General features: G+C 39.7%; 1 protein-coding gene across 1 annotated transcript in view; it reads left to right on the forward strand.

The window, feature by feature from the left end:
- DNAH10 (dynein axonemal heavy chain 10) overlaps positions 1-23,489 on the forward strand; it is a 272,004-nt gene that overhangs the window by 46,641 nt on the left and 201,874 nt on the right. Inside the window, exons 10-19 of the mRNA XM_089653648.1 lie at positions 1,618-1,775; positions 4,667-4,891; positions 4,988-5,178; positions 5,728-5,926; positions 8,653-8,847; positions 9,003-9,173; positions 10,425-10,601; positions 16,365-16,538; positions 17,029-17,198; positions 23,145-23,296. Coding sequence (XP_089509774.1) covers positions 1,618-1,775; positions 4,667-4,891; positions 4,988-5,178; positions 5,728-5,926; positions 8,653-8,847; positions 9,003-9,173; positions 10,425-10,601; positions 16,365-16,538; positions 17,029-17,198; positions 23,145-23,296 — 1,812 coding nt within the window. The remainder of the gene's footprint in view (positions 1-1,617; positions 1,776-4,666; positions 4,892-4,987; positions 5,179-5,727; positions 5,927-8,652; positions 8,848-9,002; positions 9,174-10,424; positions 10,602-16,364; positions 16,539-17,028; positions 17,199-23,144; positions 23,297-23,489) is intronic.

Below are 23,489 nucleotides of genomic sequence, written 5' to 3' on the forward strand. Positions count from 1 at the left end.
CTCTTCTCTCGGCAACTTCACCCCTTTCAGGAGCTCTGCCTGCAGGAAGGCCCAACCCGAGGTACCCTTTCATCCTGCTATAAAACTCTGTTAAACCTCCATGCAACTGCCGATCCCCCTTTCTTAGCGAAATGGGAAAGGGAGCCGTGGATGAGTTATACTGAACCCAAGAAAGAACGCATCCTCTTCTTTGTGCAAAAATCTTCCCTTTGCAGCAAATATCAAGAGTCCTCTTATAAAATTATTGCCCGCTGGTGTAGGACCCCTTCAGTTCTCGCCAAACTCTTTGTGAGATGTGAACAACACCCAGGTACTATCCTCCATATCTTATGAGAATGCCCTAAACTTCAGTCCTTCTGGAAACTCATGCACAAATTCACAGACATCTCTCTGCATAATGCCCCAACAGCAGTCCAACTTAATCTCACTCCTTTGTCTAAGAAACGCTATCATAAATCTCTCCTTAAACACCTTCTAAATGCGGCACAAGCGTGCATGCCATGTCAATGGAAACAGCAGACAGCTCCTACTGTGACTCAATGGTTCGCCAGGGTGAACGACATTGAACAGATGGAGAATCTGACCTCTGATATATGAGACAATTCAAAGGAACATAACACCAGGTGGTTTTATTGGGACCTCTTTCACTTCTCAGATGAATACCTCCAATATACCTAATATTTGCTTTTCATGCATGAACCAGGGGCCATATGGAGTGGCTGGGTGGTGCATTTCCCTGCTCCCTAATTACCTAGTTTTCCTTTAATTCCCCCCCCCTTTTTCTTTTGTCTTTTCCTTTTCTATTTTCTCCTTCCCTCTTATTCTTCCCTTTTCCTTCTTTTTCTCTTCTTTTTCTTTACTAGAATGTAAAATTGAAAAGTCTGGTATGCTTAGACCCTAAGAACTTGTTCTGCTGTGGTCTTCCCTCTTTCCTGACCCTCTAGTTTTGACTCTGCAGACACTGTATGGGGGGCATGTAAGGTGTTCTCTCTATGTGCAGATGGCTCAGCATTTACTTTTTGGATGTTACACAGTTGCTCTGTTTATTTTATATGGTTGATTAAGCCACTTTTTCTTGGAATTTTTATGTTACTGTTGCATATTACTAAATAAAAAAAAAAAAAAAGACCTCTGACTCCTCCAGGTGCTTGGATTGGGCTCTCATGACAAATATTTCTTGTATGACAATTCTGCTGTCATACTCTTGGCTCTTCTGTACTTTTTTTGTATGTTTTTGTATTTTAAATGTCAATAAACAGATTTAGGTGTGTTTACATGCATTTTTTCTGCTCCTCTGAAGGCAGAACTCCTGTAAATACTTTTCAATTACGCCTTTAAATGCCTATGTGTGCATGGGACATAGACTAACATAGATGTGCCTTTACAAACATAAAGAAAACACTGAACGTCTGTGTAAGCGGCATTATTTAAGCTCCATGTGCATGAGGCCTCAAAGTGCTTTTATTGCCTGTTCAGAATATGTACAAACTTTGGTGTGCATAGCCTGGGCACAGGTTCAGTTTAACAGAACCCTTTCTACAAAAGGCATTCTTGCTTTTCAATACAAATGATCAAAGTGGGTTAACATTTTATATTCATCCTTTATTTTCCTCTTAGGAGAAATAAAACTAGAATTGCCAGATGTAAATCTTGATGCTGAAACTAACACTCTGACAGCTGATAAATCTGCTGTAGAAAAACTTGAACTGTGTGTGATGAACTGGCAGACACAAATATCTACAGCTCTGACAGAACTACTTCAGAAGAAGCCTCAGGTATCTTAATTATGCATAGATACAGTACATGTCTCTTCATTCTATAGGCTGCTGGGTAGTTACATGGATTAATAAACAGAGAGTACTTTTTTACCTCAATTATATGTAGTATGGTTTAGGTGGGGCAGTTGGGAGTGCCATATAAAAATTTTAATTGTGTGTAATTATCTAGCAGACACAAATGTCTGCAGCTCTGACTGTTGTAGAAGCCTCAGATGTATAGTAAATACAGCTTGTCTTATCATACTGTGATCTAGGGATGGATTAACATGAAGAATTACAATGCAGTGTGTGTAGTATATATGTCATTGCATTTTATCTATCTCTCAACCCCCCACCTCACCCCCTCGATCTCCGCCCGAATCACACACCTGCTGAGCGACATATCAGACTGGATGTCACTCCACTTCCTTAAACTGAACCTCTCCAAAACCGAGTTTCTTGTCTTCCCCCCAGCCCGGACACCCCCCCCCCATTGACTTCTCACATCCAACAACACTACCATCAAACCCGCCCCGCAGGCCAGAGTACTTGGTGTCATTCTGGACTCCAACCTATCCTTCCAGCCCCAATTCCAATCTTTAACAAACTCGTGCAGACTCCACCTCCGCAACATCGCCAAAATCCGCACGTTCCTAACTCCAGAAACCACTAAACAGCTCATCCACTCCCTCATTATATCACGACTCGACTACTGCAACTCCCTCCTCACTGGCCTGCCTCGCCGCTGGCTATCCCCGCTTCAGTCGATCCTGAATACGGCTGCCAGACTCATTCACCTTTCCAACCGCTCCGTCTCCGCCACCCCCCTCTGCCAATCCCTCCACTGGCTTCCGATGGAAGCAATGGATCAAATTCAAAATCCTAACGCTGATGTACAAAGCCGTCCACCATACTGCCCCAAACTACATCACTGACCTAATATCCAAGTACCGCCCAGCACGCACACTCCGCTCCTCACAAGACCTCATTCTCTCTAGTTCCCTGGTCTTCTCCTCCCATGCCCACCTCCAGGACTTCTCCAGGGTGTCACCCATCCTCTGGAACTCCCTGCCCCAACCCATCAGATTATCACCTACTCTCCTCTCCTTTAGGCGCACGCTGAAAACCCATCTCTTCAGGGAAGCCTACCCCACCCCTTGCTAACTTGCCGACCTCCTCCACTCTTCCTACCACTCCATCCCCCACAGCTATCTCCTCCTGTGCCACCATCCCCTCCCTCCTAGATTGTAAGCTCAAAAGAGCAGGGCCCTCAATCCCCTCATGTTTTGCATTGTATTGGTATTGTTCTGTCACATGTTCTGTCCCCCTCTGTAATGTACAGCGCTGAGCGAACTATTGGCGCTTTATAAATACTGTATAATAATAATTTTAATAAATTTGGTAAACTTAGTCAATAGTCCCTTCCAGCAACCCTGAAATATCAGACACAGTTGCTAAGCGTAAATATTTTTATATTGGCCCTATAGCAGTACTGAATGCTTTGTTCCAGTCTTATCAGCAATGGCAAATATTCTCATATATTGTTGCTGATACATGTTGATACAGTAAACATTTATTAGCTGTTTTTATTGCAATAAATATTTTATGCAAATCTGTGTTCTGTGCATAAAATGCAAACTAAGCTACATTGAAGGTACAATAAACCATATATAGGGGAATTCAATAAAGCCCTAATGACAATTTTTTATGCTGGCTTGCAACAGATTAAAATATACCCTGCCTGCAGTCACACACTCATACTATGTGCCTTTGGAATTTATCAATTGCCACCCTTCTGTTGAGTAGTGAATCTAAAAAAGGTCTTGTTCCTCAAATCTGTGTATTAGTGCATACCAGATTTCAGGGGATAGTCTGCATGCCAGCTAGAAAACACTTTTCCTGAGACCTGAGCTCTGTCTTAGAAGAAAAATGGGAAGCAGCACTATCTGCACTGCCAATGGTCTTTCTTTCTCCTACACTTAGGTTCATTGGCTGTTTCTTTTACATAAAACCTATCATACCCCTGAAAAATTATTTGCATGGTGTTGCAGAGACACTCCCTTTTTCCCAAAGTGCAATGGTTGCCCAGTCAACCTAATCCCCATGCTGTGGTGATGCCGTAAATTCCACTGATACCGGAAAGGAGTACTAACTATTATAAGTTCAGTATTCCAAGTAACCTTGGCAGAAGATCCAGACATGTCTGTTGAGTATGATAGAGATGGCTGCCTTACCTGAGAATACCTACATTCCCATCATCAGGGTACTATCTCAGGCTCATAAACTAATTGATTAGAAATGGCTGTCCCTGCATCCTTCAACTTTGGAGGATTGGAAAACCCAAACTAACAGCACCCTACCTAGCAAGCAAAAAGAAATGAACATTGGACCACAGTCCATGGACTCTATGTGGTGCCCAGTCCAATGTTATATTTCTTTTGCTTGCTGAATCAGATTAAGGACACCGCACCTGTGTATCCTGAGGGTTAATGAGCTACGCTTCTCCACCAAGTACTATCTCGTTCTTTTCCCTTTTGTCTACATATAACAGCCTACCTAGAGAGAAACAAATCTTTAAACACAAGAAATCTGAAAGGATTTGGTACATGTGGCTGACTATCCCAGGCCTGGCCCTGACGTCACTCATTCTACATAGATCACTTTAATGAGTGAAGAGCAAACTGATTAGCAGCCTCACGTATTACTAAAAACAGAAAACTGCGTATCCCTCAAAGACTTGATCAATAATGAGATGCCCATTGACATATGCAATAATCATATAAGAGATTCTGATCAAAATCATGCAAACGCATTCTCCAGACACTTTTGTAAAGTAAAAACGACCATGTTAAAGAACAAGAAGTAGAACTACAGTAAACTAGTAAATAAATATTGTAAATTACTTTTAGGGTAAAGGTCCTTTGGCTGAAATAGATTTCTGGCGTGAGCGTAATGCGACATTAAGTGCACTCAGTGAACAAATTAAACTTCCTACTGTGAAGAAGGTCTTGGACATAATGACTATTGTAAACCCCGGGTTAGTGCAGAATCTGGACCTGGCTGAACTAATGAAGTACCATGTAGAAGCAGCTGATAACGTTCGATTTCTCACTACTCTGGAACGACATTTGAAGGCAAGTCAATTTTTTTTTTAATAACTTTAGCATCAAATGTTGTATTATCTGCAAACCACATACAAACCTACTTATGTTTTGTAACTTCTCTCGTAGAACTTAACACATGGTACAGGTTTTAATGTGGTTTTGGAAACTATTCCGCCTATGATGAAAGCACTGAGAATGGTGTGGATTATTTCCCGGCATTACAACAAGGATGAAAGAATGGTCCCATTAATGGAAAGAATTGCATGGGAAATTGCGGAAAGAGTATGTCGAGTGCTTAACATTCGCACATTATTTAGGTAAGTCTCTGATCAGTATTGGGTAGACACATAATAATAAATTTAGGCATATCTCTTTAGGAAACAACCTTGGTTAGTTTATATATATAATCCCAATTTATATGGTAAGCATCTCATTAAAAAAAACCTCCAACAAACTTGTAAAACTGACAGAGTTGTTAAAGTACCCCTAAGGTCTCCTGACTGCCATTCATATTATACTTGTCTCAGCTCAGCATTCTGCAGTGTAAATAAATAGTATCATGGGTATTTTTCTCAGTCTAATTGTTTTTGCAATTTATCCTTCATTAACTTCCCATCAGTGTTGGCTGTGCTAAATATCAAAGGGTGTGGGGTATATTTAGTGCTTCCCTTGCTATACAGAAGCGCTGGAGGTGAGTTACAAAACAGCTCCCAGAATTATTATCACTATATCATACTGCAGTGAGCAGAGTGATAACTAGAGAAGGAATTCTTCCTTATGCAGCAGCAGATTGATGTTACTTATTAATGTGCTTTAAAAAATATATGAAATATTTCCTAGTCTCAATATGAGAAAATGTATTGTAGAGAGAACACAGAAGTTGCAAAGGAGAAAACACAAGAGGCTAAACATACCCTTGAGTTGTGGAAAAGTTGCTACCTTGAAGTTCGTGCCAAGATTGAGGCCTCTGGAAGGGATCAGCGTTGGGAATTTGATAGAAAACGCCTTTTTGAGAAAACGGACTATTTGGCTTCCATTTGCCAAGATCTCTTCAATATAATGCAGGTACTGACATTATTTAATCTACTAATATGTATGAAGCAACACTGTGTTACCAACAGCAGGTGTGTAGAGTGCAGTAAAACTCTTATTAAGTGAAACACATCTCATAAAGCGCAGTATTCTCTCCATCTTTGAGCCAACTATTTGTGCTTAGTATCAACAGTGTTCTCTGCTATACCTTTAAAGTGTTACTAAACCCAGGACCCTGCATCCACTATATCTGGTCTCCCACAGTACACAAAACATGGAAATGCAATTATTTTAGTAAATATAAACTGCTAAATACCTTTTCTCATCAGGCATTAGTGCAGTCTTGTGGCTTCTATCAGTGTTCAGCCAAGCACTAGCTAAAGCTTATAGGAAGAGTTTTCTTTCTGCTCTAGGAGGATGCAAAACCCCTGACCCCTGTCTGACCAGTGCTGATTGGCCTTGTGCTGATCACATGCACTCTCCCAAGAAAAAAAAAAAACCTCTTTAGCAATACACACCAAACTGAGCATGTGCAAAATGCCTACGGTTCAGTCTGTCTTATCAGGAGATAAGAGGTGGTCACTTGAACAAGGGGAGGAACAGATCAATCAGAATCAAGCAGCCTTTTTAAACAATGCAGAGGATTAACCCCTTAGGTTCCACAGCGAGTATAACGAGCATGCTTTAATGCATATACAAGCTGATTTTACTGTTGTGGGTTTAGTAACACTTTAACTGAAATCACCTCCTGGATAATGTCAGATCCACCACTCTTTCGCTGCAGGCTTACACAGTGGAATCCTAGATCTGTGCATCCATAGTAAGTGAAGCCACAATCCCAGTAGTATATCTACTCTCAGGCTCCCTCTTGATCATGGACTGAAAGTGCTATAGCTGGAATTCACTGCAAGTGGAATTAAAACACAAATAGTGTAGACCAAAGTGTATACAAACTAAGAGTTTTAATGTAATCACATTTGGAACACAATTAAAATGATCAAATCTATATCCTGACCCAGATTTTACCAAAAGAGGCTTCTTCAGGGGAAAACGGACATAGAAGACATCACTTATATACACATACCATACAAACCACTCGTCCCCTAAAAACATTTTACTCCATAGGCATAACACTGTACAATACCAGCAATATTAATTGCATCACATATCAACATGTTTGCTAACAGATATATTCAACGAATGCTTCTCCTAAAAAAAAATCTATGAAGGTAAAACAAATATAAAAAGTGTCATCTATTTATCTCTAATGGAGCAATTTAAGTCTATGTCAGGCTTTACACCTTTGCCTGTTATAACTCACCTTGAATTTTTTTTGACAACTTTCTAATGCTGTTACCCCACCTCCTCCAATCCTATTAGACTTTCTCTACAGTAATTATTTATAGTTCTATCAGATTTTTATTGTAAACTCTTTTAAAATGTGAGAAAAAACATGGGTGGGGTTTATATATAAACTGTTTGCTGTACAAAGGTGTCATACATCCACAATGAAAGATCGCAATATTTTCTGTAATATGTATAGTTTGTATATCGTCAACATCCTCTAATGTCCGTACTGCATTTTTTTAAAATCCAAAAATACCTAAATTGGGGGAAAAACGCATTAGAGCTAATTGTATTACATAAAGTACAGTGATTTGCCATTCTGACTGCGTGGATATTTGACACAGTGTCTGTTTTATACATGGAACCTTATCTGTGGTTAATTCATTATTAATGTTTTGAACATGCTTTATAGGAGTTTTCAAACTTTCTTGCACTTATACTAATATACTGGAGCCCACAAGGACACTCCAGTACTAGTATTGCAAACTTGACAGATCCTTCTGTTTTAACATGAAAATAAACTTTTAAGTCTGATATACAGTCTGTTATACTGTATTTTCCTTGTGCATTGTCGTACTGCTTGATCTTTTTCTACACAGAACATGTAAATACATAGCATTTTGCTTTATGATTTCTTCCAGTGAGAAATGTTTCCACTTTTTTACTGAGCTGGGGAAACTATATATCTTAGAAAGTGTAATCCTCTAAAGTTTTTAATGCATGCACATACAAGTTTCTTTAATTGCAGCAAACAGTATTTTGGATCTGTGCGTACTTTGGGAGCAGCACACATACGGGTGCAAAAGAGACCCAAAATGTTGTTATAAAGAAGCCTTATACTTACAGGACTGAGAATTTAATGTCCTGCATACATCAATAGGTTAAATCAGATTCCAAGAATATAATAAGAAAAAAATGTGCAACCGGCAACATTATCATGTCTTTGGGTACATGCAGACATCCCTTCTTAGAAATTTAAGGGAAAGTAGCAATCTGATTGGATAAGTCACTTACAAATTTGAGGGCTCAAACTAGATGTTCGTTCCATGAACTACAATATTATGCTTCCCAAAACATTCTTATTCATGCCTTTAAAGAAATGAACATTGTTTGCAGCTTTTTTCATAGGACAACAATAAAAATTGATACATATTTTTAACCTGCCCGATTTGGTGTTCCCCACATTAACATTATTTAAATGCTAGATTAAAAAGAGAAGAAAAAAGAAAAGAAAAGTGGTTATAAAATCCTGAAATTGACATTTTCTCTTAACAAACTCTGTTGTTAGGCTGTTGAAAGCTTGCATCAAAATGTTTCTCTCCAATTGTTACTATGGCATAGAAATAAATGAGCTTGAAAGCATATGTTAATGTAAAATGTTGCTCATGTTTTTGGAATTTTCACATGCACAGGTTTTAGAAGAGTTCTACAACATTTTTGGTGCAGAACTAAAAGCAGTCACTGGAGATCCCAAGCGTATAGATGATGTCTTGAACAGAGTTGATGGTCTAATCAAACCAATGGAAAACTTAACATTTGATCCTTTCAGTATCAAACATGCCCACCAGTGGAAGCTTGTTATGGATGACTTTAAAAGTGAAGTCCAGGTATGTTAAATCTGTAATGTAGACAACTTAAATTGGTGTCTTAAAATAGGACTTAATGAAAATACTGCTTTGTCTATAATACCATACGATACCATATTGTACAGAGAAACCGATATGAAAAGACCTGAATATTGACATTTCAACTTTATGTACAGGCCATTGAAGGTGAAGCCATCAGTTTTATAGATAAATCATTTAAAACACTTCGTTCAGCTGAAGCTGCTTTTGACATGTTACTAAAATTTAAGCACATCCGGTCACGAGAAGCCATCAACAAGCAGATGATGATGAAATTTAATGCTATCCTGGAGCAGTATTGTAAAGAGGTATGATGACATGCCATAACAAACAATTGCTTAAGTTGTAAAGGTTTCCATATGCAGTATATGCTGTTTGTAAGTTAACAAACTATACAGTTGTAACATACACATTTATGACCCTGTGAATAGGCTCCTAAATTTGGTACTTGTGCAAGGTGATCCCAACAATGCTATAAATTTAATTTTAGGCAAATAAATCTAGTCTTTATGATTCTGAGCTTGTTAGGTGTAAAATCTAAAGACAATTAGATTGCCCTCAGTTTCTGTACAGATCTGACACCTCATTCACCCTTTGCATGCACTGGAAATAATGGGAAATCTTTCCATAAGGGGGGAACAGACAAAAACGTATTTTTAGTAGAGTGAGGAAGGATTAGAACTTCTCACAATTTTTTATTGCTTTAATATAGAGGATATACCATAAAAAAGCTTGCTATACAACAACAATACAGAAACATTATTTACTTTATTAGTTTAGAAAGAGTAACATTTAGCTAAACGCACCTAAATGGTTATACAAACATCATCACCCAGTGATCCCAAACATAACCATTTAGGAACTCCATAGCTTGACAGTCATGACCAATGGTTCAAACTGTTCAAAATACATAAACTTTAACTGAAGTTTTTGGCAGTACCAGTGCACCACACTGAATATAATTCAAAATAATTTTCAAATTATGTAGGGAAGCTTGCTGCACGCATTGTAGTATAATCATCACAACTTGAAAGTGTTAGTACATTTTAACTGCAGCTGAATAAAAACATAAACCTTTTGTTATGAGACAAGCAATAGTGAGACAGACTGTGAGAGTTTTTAGATACAGATGTACTGCCTGCGGTCATCTTATGTAAAGTCACAAAGGCATCCAATCATGAATGTAAAGAACTCAAATTTTCAATAACTGCTCAAAAGGTGACCACACATTCAGTTTGTCAGCAACATTCCATTTCTATCAATCCCAGTGAAAACACTTGGTACAAATCCAGATAGTTTGGTAACAAGTAATATACCAATTTGTTTGGAATTTTGAAAACAAGTCCAAATTCACATATATATCCTCTCTGAACTGCAGCAGTTCCTATATGTGTGGGAAACTGAAAATAGATGTCACAGAACAATTTAGTGACCAATACGTCAGTTCCAACATGCTGAGCTGTAACACAATGTTGTATCAGCTGTTCTTTACACTTAGCACCTCTTGCTGTATTTATTGTTTGTCAAAAAAGTGACTTCATAAGGCCTTTGCTTTTCAGGTGGATATAGCAAACAACCTATTTGTGAAAAACCAGGATAATCCTCCTCTATATAAAAATCATCCTCCAGTGGCTGGATCTATATACTGGGAGAGATCACTTTTCCACCGAATCAAGCATACAATCATCCGATTCCTGGAAATGGAAGAGATGTTATCTTCAGAGCGTGGAAAGATGGTAAGATTTTGATGTTTACTTACACTGAGTGGAGAAGGTTTTTTTTAAATGGAGAGTTCTTACAAATAGTGCCCTAAAAAGTGGAACTGTCGTTCGATATTTCAAAATCTCCTCTGAAAGTTGGGCAATGGCATAAATGCAGTTTTCTTTTTGTCCATTGAGGGGCACAAGAATGTAGTAATTATTAGACATTTGTGTTATATAGCCACCATGAGAAGGTTTGAACTCGAGCAAGCAAAAAAACATTCAGCCTGCCCCTGTATAACTCCACCTCCAACCATCATGCCTCAGTTTTTTGCTAGTATCCTAGAAGGATGGATGCTTTTTGCTTAGCACTGCTAAAAAAAAATGCTCTTACATATTGACTTTTTATTTTATATTTTTCTTAGCTTAAGATACTCCATTGATATATTTTTCTTCAGTGACTTCAATTAAGACTTCAAAAACACTTCTTAAGCTAGTCTCTACAGAGCAGCTATCTGGACTGGCGTATCCTCAACGGCAGGCTGGACCCTGTTGGACCGATTATTGCACGGTTAGCCTGAAATGTGAGATTCTGGTACTGGCCTCTGCATTGTGACCCTTTCCAGACCTCTGTGTACTGTGGTAGCTTCAGAACACTCTGGTCTGACCCAGTACCTGAAGGATAAATGAGTTAGTAAGGGTATCTGGCCTGAAGTTGATTGGCCTTTTAAAACTGTATGTGAACACTATGTGACTGAAACATTTGGGGCTTGCTTGGAATGTGACTTTTGAGCACTGGGCTCTGCATTGTGGTGGTTTCCAGACCTCTGTGTACTGTGTTAGTTAGCCTCTGGTGTGACTCAGTGTCCAAGAACTCAAATACTCAACTGAGGCCAGCCAGACTAAAGCACTGGGAGCCACCTCACAGCTGGTACCATTGGGCTCCATTATAAAATTCCCGCCACCAGCATCTACTGCATCTGAGAGAACTGAGTACTGGCATAATCCACTAGGTGGAGTGTTGTGTGCATACTCAGCGTTCTTTCTCCTCTTTTCAAAGGCACACAGAGGACAGTCCCACTGCAGTGAGTGGCCTCAGTTTATACTCCCACATTGTTGAGAGAGGCAATTTATTGGTATCCTCGGAAAGGGATTGACACCGGCAGCATAGATACTGTGACCCTGTATTACGATAGGGTTGTCTTCAATAGAGTCTAATACAGTTCTGAAGCGTGAGGCTGAGACCTCTTACATATCCATTAGATCTTTAATATCATCTGGATTGGATATTTTATCAGTTTTTGTATAATTAATGCAGCAATCTGGGTTATAAGAACAACTCGAGCCTACCAAAACATAATCCAATCCAGCTATACTGGACCTCCACATCTAAGTGTGCGTGAGGCCCCTATTACCATCTCTGATTCAGTTTTAGAGTTTTAAAAATCTGTATTTCAACAAGTTACATATGAATCAGCTTTGCAAGGAGTCCTTGTTTTGTACTGTCGGTGAAATCTTTTTCTTGAAGTCCATTGAAGAACACAGGTCCTGCCCTTGTGTTATTGGCCTTATGTACTGCTTGCTCACAAAAATGAGACATGACAGTTGGAGGTGGGGATTATACAGGGGATGGCTTCGTGATATCCTGTTTGCCAGTGTCCAAACATCCTGAAGTCCTGAAGGCATCAGTAAACTCCAAATATCTAAAAATTTACTTCAAGAAAATGATTTTACGCCAGGTCCAAAAATAATATTTTTTCCATTCAAGGTTGAATTTAACTGATTTAAAATAAATACAATTTTAGAACAGTAGACGTAGCTTACCATTGTCAAGGGGGGTGTTTCCTGTTGGTAGTTGTTAGGGACCAGCCGGTGGTAGCCTCTAGCGTTCCACAGACCAGAATTCCCCAGGGCGCGGAATCTAAGTTCCGACCTGCTTGTTCACCAGAGCCCCTGATGGTGGGGATAGACTTGGAGCAAGCCGAGACCAGGTCGCGACCCCTGGGTGCAACCAGCTGTGGTAGAGGCACCTGTTGGTGGTACGCAGCAGGTGAGAGTCTGATGTGAGGAGGTAGAGTAAGTGAGGTCAGACAGGCCGGGTCAGTAACAGCGGAGCAGGTCGGTACAAAACAGCAGGCAGAAGAATAAACGGGTCACGGTCCGGGTTTGGCAGCAGGAGATCAAAAGTGCAGGAGCAGTCAGGAGAATGGTCAGGCAAGCCAGGGGTTAGAGCAGGAGAAGTCAGCAGATCAGGATCAGGCAGGGTCAGCAGCAAAGTAAACTCACAGGAAAGACCATACGGCACTTGAGCATTGCAAGAGCTGGGTTTAAATAGCCCGCCCGACTCCTGACAGGCGCTCCTGGGTCCTAGTGCTTGCCCGGTGCCGTCATTGGTGACAGGCGCGCCTGGGTCCTAGTGCCCGCCTGCACGTTTTGTCAGGACTGTCGATCGCCGCAGCGATCTTCCCATTCCCTGACAGTAGTACTACTGAAGTATACTAGGTACAGCAGCTGCTATTGGAAAGTGCCACAGCAGGGAAGCAGTATTTCCCACTTTATTTAATGCACTACTTAGTACTTCATTTTTCTCTGTCATCTGATGTTAATACTGAAACAGGCCAGATGGCTTAGACCAGTTTATTATGTGACAGACTACTGCTTAACGTTATTTCCAAATATTTTTTAAATACAATTCACTAAAAATCTTTTTTTTTCATTTGAGGTATTTTGGTGCTTGTGTCAAATGTTTAGGGGTTTTTACTTCCTTCCAAAACTCTGTCTAATCGCCTCTGAACAACATAAAATAAAATATGTTGTTTAGCAGTACCCTGTAGGACCTGCTGAATAGATGCCCAGGGTTCTTTTCCCAATAGTTGCCCCACAGCCAGGCTCAGTCACTCCTTGGCTAAATAAACAGTCCACTGTGTTCTCTTTTTATGGTGTTTTATTTTTGGGTAACTTGGGTGGGGATAGGGAAACGAGTGGGATACTCCAACACTATGTAGAAACAAGAGGAGACTCTTTCTTCTGTAGAACTTTGAGGCAAGTCCTTGCACAAAAAAAATGGTGGACTGAGCCTTGTAGTAGGAACTTGAGAAATTTGAGCAGAGTCTTTTTACTAAAAATTAAATAGACTAAGATCTTCAGGACACCAAATGTAATGTCCCCTTTGAACACAGCTGACTCTATAGCACCAGAGTGGTGGCAACAACACACAGTCTCTAGGATCTCTCACAGCAGTTTTTACTAAAAAATGTCCTTATATGATTGGTTGCCGCTTTCCAATATCTTTAAGACACTTTGTCCCTTTGATACCAGACTAGATCCTCAAACAACAGGCCCCTCAGTCAGCTCAGCTGGGACCGTGATTAACAGCAAGCACATGACAAGTTTGCCCAGGGGGCAATCAGCACCCCCTAGACTGTGATATCCTCCTTAGGGACAAGACACTTTTGTTCCAGGTCTCAGACTATTTATACACCTTCTCAGCAACCATTTCTGCAGTCTCCCACAAATATTGGTCATTATAAATATTCATGCTGCCCATTTGTCTTACTCCACACCTATGTTCCAGAACTACCCAGAGAATTCTGGATTGCAGGGGAAGCAATCAAACCTGCAGCCTGTGAAACACAGAACAGAATTAAACAATTGCAAACAGCCACATTGATTACAGTGACCACAGAACTAAAAGATCTTGCAGATCATGAAATTCAGGTATAGCTCTACACAAAACGTCAAAATCAACATTTACATTACACACACACACACACATATAAACAATACACACCTAAAAATAAACCACATCACCTAATCCTGAAAATAACAGCTGCACCACCTGAGGAAAAAAAAATATTTTTTAATCTATTTGTATGAGCCCCAGTGCTCCTCTAATGCTTTTCCTATGGTAGCACCTCAAAATACTCAAAACTCGGATGGGTAATATGCAGGGGTGGACTGACCATTTGGAGGACCCGGGGTCAGTAGGGGGTCCCATGAGATGCCCCTGGTACCTTTTTCATAGGCTTTTTTAAGTTTAGGCAAGTAGACAGGGGCCCCATGATCCCCTATTGCCCAGGGGCCCCATGAGTTGTCAGTCCGCCCCTGGTAATATGCTTTAAAATATTATATGCCCTGTTAATCATTTCTGTTCTCTGATGTCCTTAATACCTGCCAGATTGCTACGTATAATATTTTGTACAACTTTATTGCCCTCTGCACTAAAGTAATATCCTGGACCTTGCACATGCTTTCACGCAGGGTGACATGATATGTCACAATATCCTCTATTCCATCCCTATGGAAGGCAAGCAGTATTTCCTGTTCCAATCCAGTTTTTTTTTAGTTTCCTCAGAAAGTATAATCGTTGCTGCACCATTCCCACCAAACCTGATACATATGCAGAGCAGGCAAGTTCATCTGTAATTATTGTTGTGATCTTTTCCTTAGCTTTACTTACATTTAAAGTGGTTCTAAAGACTGAAGGTGTTATATCTTCATGAATTCTATGCGTGAAGGTAAAAAACCTTCAGTTTGCACCCCTCCCCCCCCCCCACACACACAATACTTACCTGAGCCCAATCTCAATCCGGTGATGTGAACAAGAGCAGTGGCTGTCTTGGCTTTCTGCGTCCTCATTAGACACAGCAGTAGGAACCATTGGCTCCTGATGCTGTCAATCACAGCCAGTAAGGAGGGAGTGGGGGAGGGGCCGAGCTGTACTCTGTGTATGGTATATACACGCAGAACTAGCTGGGGAGCGAGTCTGCACAAGTGCCCCTGTAGCAAGCGGCTTGCTATGGGAGCACCTGGCTGGGGGGAGTCACAAGGGCCAGCAGGGGACCCTAGAAGAGGAGAATTGGGGATGCTCTGTGCAAAACCTTTGCACAGAACAGGTAAGTATAACCTTCATAATTTTATATAGTTTGTTGTTTTAATTAAAAAAACGGTAACCTTTACAGACACTTTAACTGCAAATTATTTTCCTTGCACCATTTCCACACACAGGCCAATACAGATTTTGGTGCCTCAAATGTTAGGCCTTTTGCTGGGTATATTTGATCTGCTGCTACCAATTTTTCCCTTCAGCACTAGTTTTTGAGATACAGCATAAATGCCATATATCACTCTTCACTCTGGTCGCCCTTCAAAGATCAGGATATTTTAATTTAGTGTTTTATATATTGTCCTTATAGCATGAAAGAAACACATAAAAAAAGTAGCCATAATCTCTACAGTGCTCGTTCTGCAAAAATGAAACGATATGAGTGGCAATATCCAGTACTTACACTTTAGAATCCAATGTTTCTGTGTAAAATTACAGTTGAAAGTACATAAACTATCTCACTATATTTGCTAACTTGTAAGCAAAAGCGCAAACTAGGTAACAGAAGAACAAGTTTATCAGCAAGAACTTTTCAAAAAGTGACAAAAAATTATATATATTTGACCATATCTAAGAAACTACAACTTATGCAGTCTAGCCAATGCAATTTTCTGAATCAGCACACCAAATAACCCCAAGAACAAGTGTAAAAAGCAAGGTACCAGGAAAAAAGATTTTTTTTTGGTTGGGCTGTGATCTGTTTGTGCTGGATGGTGACATCGGAGAGAAAAAGAACAATTGCTAACACAATCTGCAGCTGAATATCATATTTCGTGCATAAAATGGATGCAACACAATAGTTTATACACTGCTCTGCATTTTTAATTGCTGTCAAGCTGATAAGTGGTCAAGTAGAAAACATAATATCTGACTGAGTTTTGTGCTTTCACACATATCCTGCATTTGCTTTTTAGGCAAAGGCAAAATATTTGGAAGTTGCCAGAAAAATGAAGGAGTATGAAGACAAGAAATATGAAGGCTGGAAAGAAAACACAGATCAGATTCTGCCATCATTGCTGAAAAGAAATTTACTCGTTAACACTAATGTACAGAATGTTATTAACCAAACAAGCTTTTCTTCTGATCTGGTAAATTAATAACACCTGGAATAAAGTTCCTTTTTTCTTACTCATCTATATTATCTCATCTGATTTAGCATAATTTATTCACTTATTTTACTGTCATTACTGCCATTACCTTGCACCTGGAAATATGTGAATGCACTCTATTTTTATTACCACCACTTTTTTAATTAATTATGCAACACTGGAAATTATAATTGCTCAGTTTAATGTATCATGAATATTTGGAAGCAATCTTATGGTACCCATAATGACAGGTATATGGAAATATGGATCTACGGTACATTTAAATTGATGGCAAGAGTACATTTGGCTTAAAATGCTATATTATTTCCAGTTGGAGGAACAAACCTTAGAGACCTGTATTTCAGTTTTGTATCATTTCAGGCAAACTAAATAATATATTGGATTTTTTCACCCCCAGGCAATTCATCAATTGATATACGCACCAGAATCTGCATTTTGTAATAATTCTATGTTTTATATATCTTTTCAGGATGTGGACCAGCTCAAGACTGACACTGATTACAAAAATGTCCACTATGCCGTGAATTTTGCCCCTGAACTCCTAGAAATAATAACAGAAACAAAACACATGGAACAGCTGGGATTTGTTGTTGGTGAATTACCTAGAAATGTTGCACTGCAAGAAGACAAGTTCTTAAGGTTCTTTCTATGTACTAACTTATAACAACCTTTGGCTTTTATTTAATTAGTTTATGGAACATTTAAAGGGAGTATAGCCTAAGCAGTCATCTACTTTCTATGAAAAACTACAATACAGTAATTGCTTTGCACAATAAAAATAGAAAATCACTGATGCCCAACAAAGTGGTTCTTCAAATTATCAGATATATACAGGTGCATCTCAATAAATTAGAATATCATCAAAAAGTTAATTTATTTCAGTAATTCAATTCAAAAAGTTAAAAACATATATTAGATAGCTTCATTACACACAGAGTGATGTATTTCAAGCATTTTGTTCTTTTAATTTTGATGATTATGGCTTACAGCTAGTGAAAACCCAAAATTCAGTATCTCAGAAAATTAGAATATTGTGAAAAAGTTCAATATTGTAGACTCTAATCAGCTAATTAACTCAAAACACCTGCAAAGGTTTCCTAAACCATTAAATGGCCTCTCAGTCTGATTCAATATGTTACACAATCATGGGGAAGACAAAAAAGGTCATTGCTAAAGAAGCTGGCTGTTCACAGAGTGCTGTATCCAAGCATATTAGTGGAACGTTGAGTGGAAGGAAAAAGTGTGGTAGACAAAGGTGCACAAGCAACAGGGATAACCGCAGCCTTGAGAGCATTGTGAAGCAAAGGCCATTTAAGAATTTGGAGGAGGTACACAAGGAGTGGACTACAGCTGGTGTCAGTGCTTCAAGAGCCAACACACACAGACATATTCAGGACATGGGCTACAACTTTCATATTTCTTGTGTCGAACAACTGAACCAGAGACAACGTCAGAAGCGTCTGACCTGGGCTAAGGAGAAAAAAGGACCGGACTGTTGCTCAGTGGTCTGAAGTCCTCTTTTCAGATGAAAGTAAATTATGCATTTCATTTGGATATCAAGGTCCCAAAGTCTGGAGGAAGAGTGGAGAGGCACAGAATCCAAGTTGCATGAGGTCCAGTGTGAAGTTTCAACAGTCAGTGGTGATTTGGGGAGCCATGTCATCTGCTGGTGTTTGTCCACTGTGTTTTATCATGTCCAAAGTTAGTGCAGCCCTCCACTAGGAAATTCTAGAGCACTTCACGCTTCTCTCCGCTGACCAGTTTTATGGAGATGCTGATTTCGGGTTCCTTTCAAAACCAGGTACCTCTTCCCTCCACCCCCCCCCCCCCCCCCAAAAGTTTCAAATGTGGCAGCAGAGGGGGAGAGGACGCAAAAAAATACAATTCTTGTATATTCTCTCATAGTTAAGCTTCTACTGGATGAAACGTTAAGAAAATTCTCCCATGGGTAGGAGACCAAGCAGAAGAAGTTCATTGTTAAGGTTTACACACTTTAATTCCTGATGAGTTGATAGTTTCTAGTATTTCTTTCTCTTCTATTGAGGGACATGGGAAGTATTTCACCTTCAGGTTATTCAGCTGCCTACTGCAAGACTGGACACTGACAAACAAAAAATGGTAGGTTAGCCCAGGATAACCCATCCTCATTTTTTTCTAGTGTCCTAGGAGGATGAAGGTATTTTCTTCAGCCCTGCTGGGAACAGTCTACCCTAACCTAATTTTTATATTTTTTCTTTAACATTTTTTCCTCAATCAAGACTCTTCAATTTCAGCTATCCAGTACAGCCTTCCTCAACCTAGCTTTTGAAGTAATACATCCAGACCCCGCTAGACTGGATGTTGTAAGACTACCTTGGAAGTGACCTTTGTGTTTTTTCAGACTCTTCAAATAACAAGTTTTAACTTTTCAGGTTCAGAACTGTTTGCATTATCATAGTGCCTGTTCTATCTCACTCTGTGAGTTGGCTGATCTGGCTGAGCACTGGGAGTTACCTCATTTGCTTGGATCCCTGGACGCTTTTAAAATTTCTGCTTTTCACCAGTACCATGGCAGTGGTTAAAACTGAGGGACTGACTGAGCAATGACATTATCTACTAGGTGGAGTACACTGTGTTGCCTTTTCCACCAGTCAGCAGCAAGAAAGCATCTCTCCACTGCTGCACTTGTCTTGCAAAGGACCACGTGAAACTCCAGTTTTCGGTCTGCTTCTAGTCTAAGGTGACTGCAGTCGCCTCTAACCATTTGACCCTAAGCTACTGTCAGCTGTTTGGGTGTCGTAAGTACCTGAGGCCTTGTCTCATGCCTTGAGCTTTATGTTGCCTAAACACCAAATGGTTGTGAAATTTCTTTTTGAAAAGGAAGGTGCCCCCAGCTTACATTGTACTAACAGATCCAATGCTGCACCAGCCGATGCAGCTAGCTTCTATCGTCTTTAATCATATGACCCTCTAATCATAGAACTTATCCCATCTTCGGAGTCACCACAGCTCTTTTGGGTGTTACTTGCTCTTCTGCCATCTTGTCTGAGGTCTTTACTACAATCCTAGATGATATATGTCTGAAATTACCCAGTTATTTATTGACTCTGGCCACAGAGGACTTAAGAACACATTCCTTTCTAGATTCTGTATTTGATCTGCCATCAGCTGATGAAACTTTGATTCTGAGTCACTCCAGTCTTTACTGGACAAGCTTACCTCCAAGCAGTCACAGTCTTCTGTTATTGTTAAAAGAAACCATGTTGGCTGTTATTGATGTGGTGCACACTATTCTGAAACTAGAGGATGAGCCTTCTGCTTCTACCAGTGCTAGTCCCAGTTTTTGCTCCTTTAAAGCCCTTTAACCACAAAGGTGCACCTGCTGTTCCAAGTCTTCTACAGAGTTTAGAAACACCTTGCCAAGATGTTTGTCTCCCCATGCAATTTTTAGTCTTGGATCTATCTCAAAAGGACATTGATAAAAAGGAGCAAGCCCCCACTGTGGCTGTGGATCTGGCCATACACTGTTAAGGTGGAGGGTAAGCCTGTCTTTAAGGACCCAAATGATAAGCAGTTACAAGCCCTCTCTAGAGTTCTGTTCTTGCCTTATCCTGTCTTAGCTGTGACTTTGCTTTGGCAACTCTGGCTGATTGGTCAGAGTCTGTTAGAAAGAATTTTGTCACTACTGTGGTTAATCCCTTGGAAAATAAGGCAATCCTTCATATTCCTGATATGTGCCTGCTGTACTATGTACTTGTATGAAAAAGTATCTTGTTCTCTTTGTATTGCTTCCTTTGGTTAAAATCCCTGTTGTTCCTGCCAGTCCCTCTGCTTTCCTAATAAAAACTGAACACACTAGACATGAGAGCACAGCATGGTCCATTTTCTGGCAGTGCTGCTCTCCTCCAATGATCAGACTTCTGCTGACACCCACCCCCCCCCCCACACACACAGCCATTCACTGGGAAGATCTGTGTGCTCCTTTTTCTTCTCCCCAAGCTCTCTGCGCTCCTTGTGCCGCTGAGAACAAAGGGTATGTGATCACTTATAAAAAAAAGTGAATAAAGGTATTTATAATGTTTTATCTATAATGTTTTATCTATACACAAATGTTTTACCTTTCATTTCTATTTTAAACTGAAGGGGTTGTTTTACAAGGTGTGGGTTCACATATACTTTAATCATAGAATGCATGAAGCCAATTGTTATTGCTTTAAGCTACATATATAAATAAATAGTGAAGCGCTCTCAATACATGAATTCTAAAACACTCAGTATAAATAATTAACATGAGTAAATTGAGAACTTAGAATTTTTTTTTGAGATTGCACGGAAATTGGACGGTGTATGGGAACTTGCTTTATGGATTGTTTAAATGTTTACCATATTTATGGTTCATGATGATTTACAAATACTGCACCAACTTTAAAGATAGGATATATTATTTTTTTTTGCACATTTGTGTTTAGGAGTTTGCTCACTGATTCATATTATTTATAACTTTTTATCATTTATATTATTTTTATATATTTTTGCCATTTTTACTCACATTTATTATTTATACTGGGTGTTTTAGTATTTATGTATTGAAAGTGCTTCACTATTTATTTATGTATGTATCTATATTGAGTGTTATGAGAGCACATTTTTTGGTGTGAGCTGCTTTTTTGCTCTTCTATATCTATTTATTTTTTGTTTTGTTTTTTTCCAGTAGTGCAGGGGGTTGTATTCTATATTTATTACTTTAAGCTAGTTGTAACAGGTTGCTGGAGATTTACAGTCTCATTTCCTGCATGGGTTTCTTCTCAGTACACATTTGGAGAACTACGAAATCTATGTCTAAAAAGCACCTACTCCACATGACCTTTGAGGGATGACATCTCTTTGGATCTACACTGAAAACTATTATCGAGAACGCTACTGTTGCTCAGAGCAGCCAAAGAAGCTCAAGGCACAGACTGAGAGGGCTCATTCCCCAATGGAGCTTAAAGACAATCATTTTCATGATAGCACTCCTGCAGCCTCTAGGTCCAAACCCCAAGCTTGGCTCCCAGTTCAACCACAAGGTCTGGATCTCAAAGTCTGCCAAACCCTCAGTAAAAAAACATCTTCCTCATGAAGGTGTGTCCCCACCTTCTAAAGTGAGGTTACATCTATTAGCCTGTGCTGACACTTGAACAGCTTTCATCTCTTACAGGTAATTTCTAGGGGCTACAAGCTAGAGTTTCTGCTCCCAGACCCTACTTGGTTTCTCCTCTTCATCCTTCCTGGTCCACCACACAGATTAGCAGATCTGAAGCACTGTGTCTTCATTTGAGTCCAGAAATGTCGCATGGAATCCACCAGGCTATCATCACCTCTCTTCAACCGAGAGCCTTACTATTCAGAGTCTCCTCTGTATCCCAAGTGTTCACCAGGACCTGGCCTCAGCACTAGCCCTGCTGCATTCTTGTGGCATCTCCATAGTGGTATAATTTCATGACTGCCTGTTGAGGAAGCAGTTGAAGCAGGCTTTGCCAGACAGGTAATCCTTGACTCTCCAGACATTAAAAGGTTCAAATGGATCCTAAATCGTCACAACTCAACACTGGAACTGAGTATCTGGGTTCTTGAAAAAGCTCAGGCCAGAGTGCTTTTCCCTCAGGAGAAATGTCAAACTCTCTGATTCTAGGCTCTAACTCTCTAGTCCAGGAATTGTCCAATTGTCCAACTCGCCACCTTTGCATGAGAGTCCTGAGTCCTGTGTTACAGGATACTCTAGCTGACACAGTGGATGTGCTGATGGCTCTGTGAGATCAGTATACTCTGATCTATGGCCTTCCTCCTCTGAAACTTTCAATTGGCATGGAAGTCATTCTGGTGATCCTCATTGCTCCAGATTGGTCCAGGTGGATGTGATACTATGACATGGCTATACTCACAGATGCTTCATGTGCTATACAAGATCGTCCTAGTCTTCTGACTCAAGATCCAATCTGCCATTCTGCTTCGTGGTCGCTGAACTTAACAGTATAGCTGTTAAAGCCCAGATATTGAGGGACAGCTGCATTTCAGAAATGGTGGCCCGCAAAATGTTAAAAGCAAGTCTACTTCTCACAAGGTCTATTATTGAATGTGAAAGGCATGCTTTACTGGGCATGAGTCTCTGATCTGCAACACAATGAAGTTCTCAGTTTGATGAGAACTTACAGGTGGTTTGGACCAGCTTTTGCCTCTCAGTGCTATCAAAGGCCAGGTTTCTGCTCTTGCTATTTTGTTTCACAGACTGTTGTCCTTTCATTCCTTGATGAAGAGCTTGTTCAGGTAGCTTCTTAGGTAGCTACCCCATTTGTTCCCCTGTGATTTCAAAGGATTTGAATTTGGTTATCTCTGCACTTCAAAAAATACCATTTAAACCCATTAGAGACATACTCCAGGTGGTGTTGAGGCCTAGGTTTTTCTTCTTACCTAAACTAGACTCTGCTTTTCACTGAAACCAATGCATTTATTTTTTCATCTGTCTAGCTCCAGTTAGCCCCAAAAATGTTTCACTCCATTGTCTCAATATGGTATGGGTTGTGAGAGTTTATCATAAGATCTGTTGTGACAATGTGAATCTGTTTTTAGGTACATTGATGACATGAAACAAATATTGACTTCTTATGAGAAACTGATGGCATCCCTGAATGAAGCTGAAATACAACTGCTTGACTCTCACATCAGAGAATTACTGAGAGTATTCCGATCTGGGTACAGAAGGCTAAATTGGAACTCCTTAGGTAATAATGTTGCATTATTATGGTAGTTATTTGTTTTTTTGTTTCAAAACTACAATTTCTTCCAATACAAGGCGTAAATAAAAAAGAAATGTTTTAAAGTGTATCTAAAGCAAAAAGCAAAAAAAACTTGTTTTATTTAATAGAGTTTTGAAGGGTTTGAATCTGTGTAAGATTTGTATTACTGTCTGTTTCA

Source organism: Staurois parvus, unplaced genomic scaffold (genome assembly GCF_062004578.1).
Source record: "Staurois parvus isolate SC_StPar_1 unplaced genomic scaffold, SC_StPar_1.0 ptg000719l, whole genome shotgun sequence".
In the NCBI taxonomy this organism is placed as follows: domain Eukaryota; kingdom Metazoa; phylum Chordata; class Amphibia; order Anura; family Ranidae; genus Staurois; species Staurois parvus.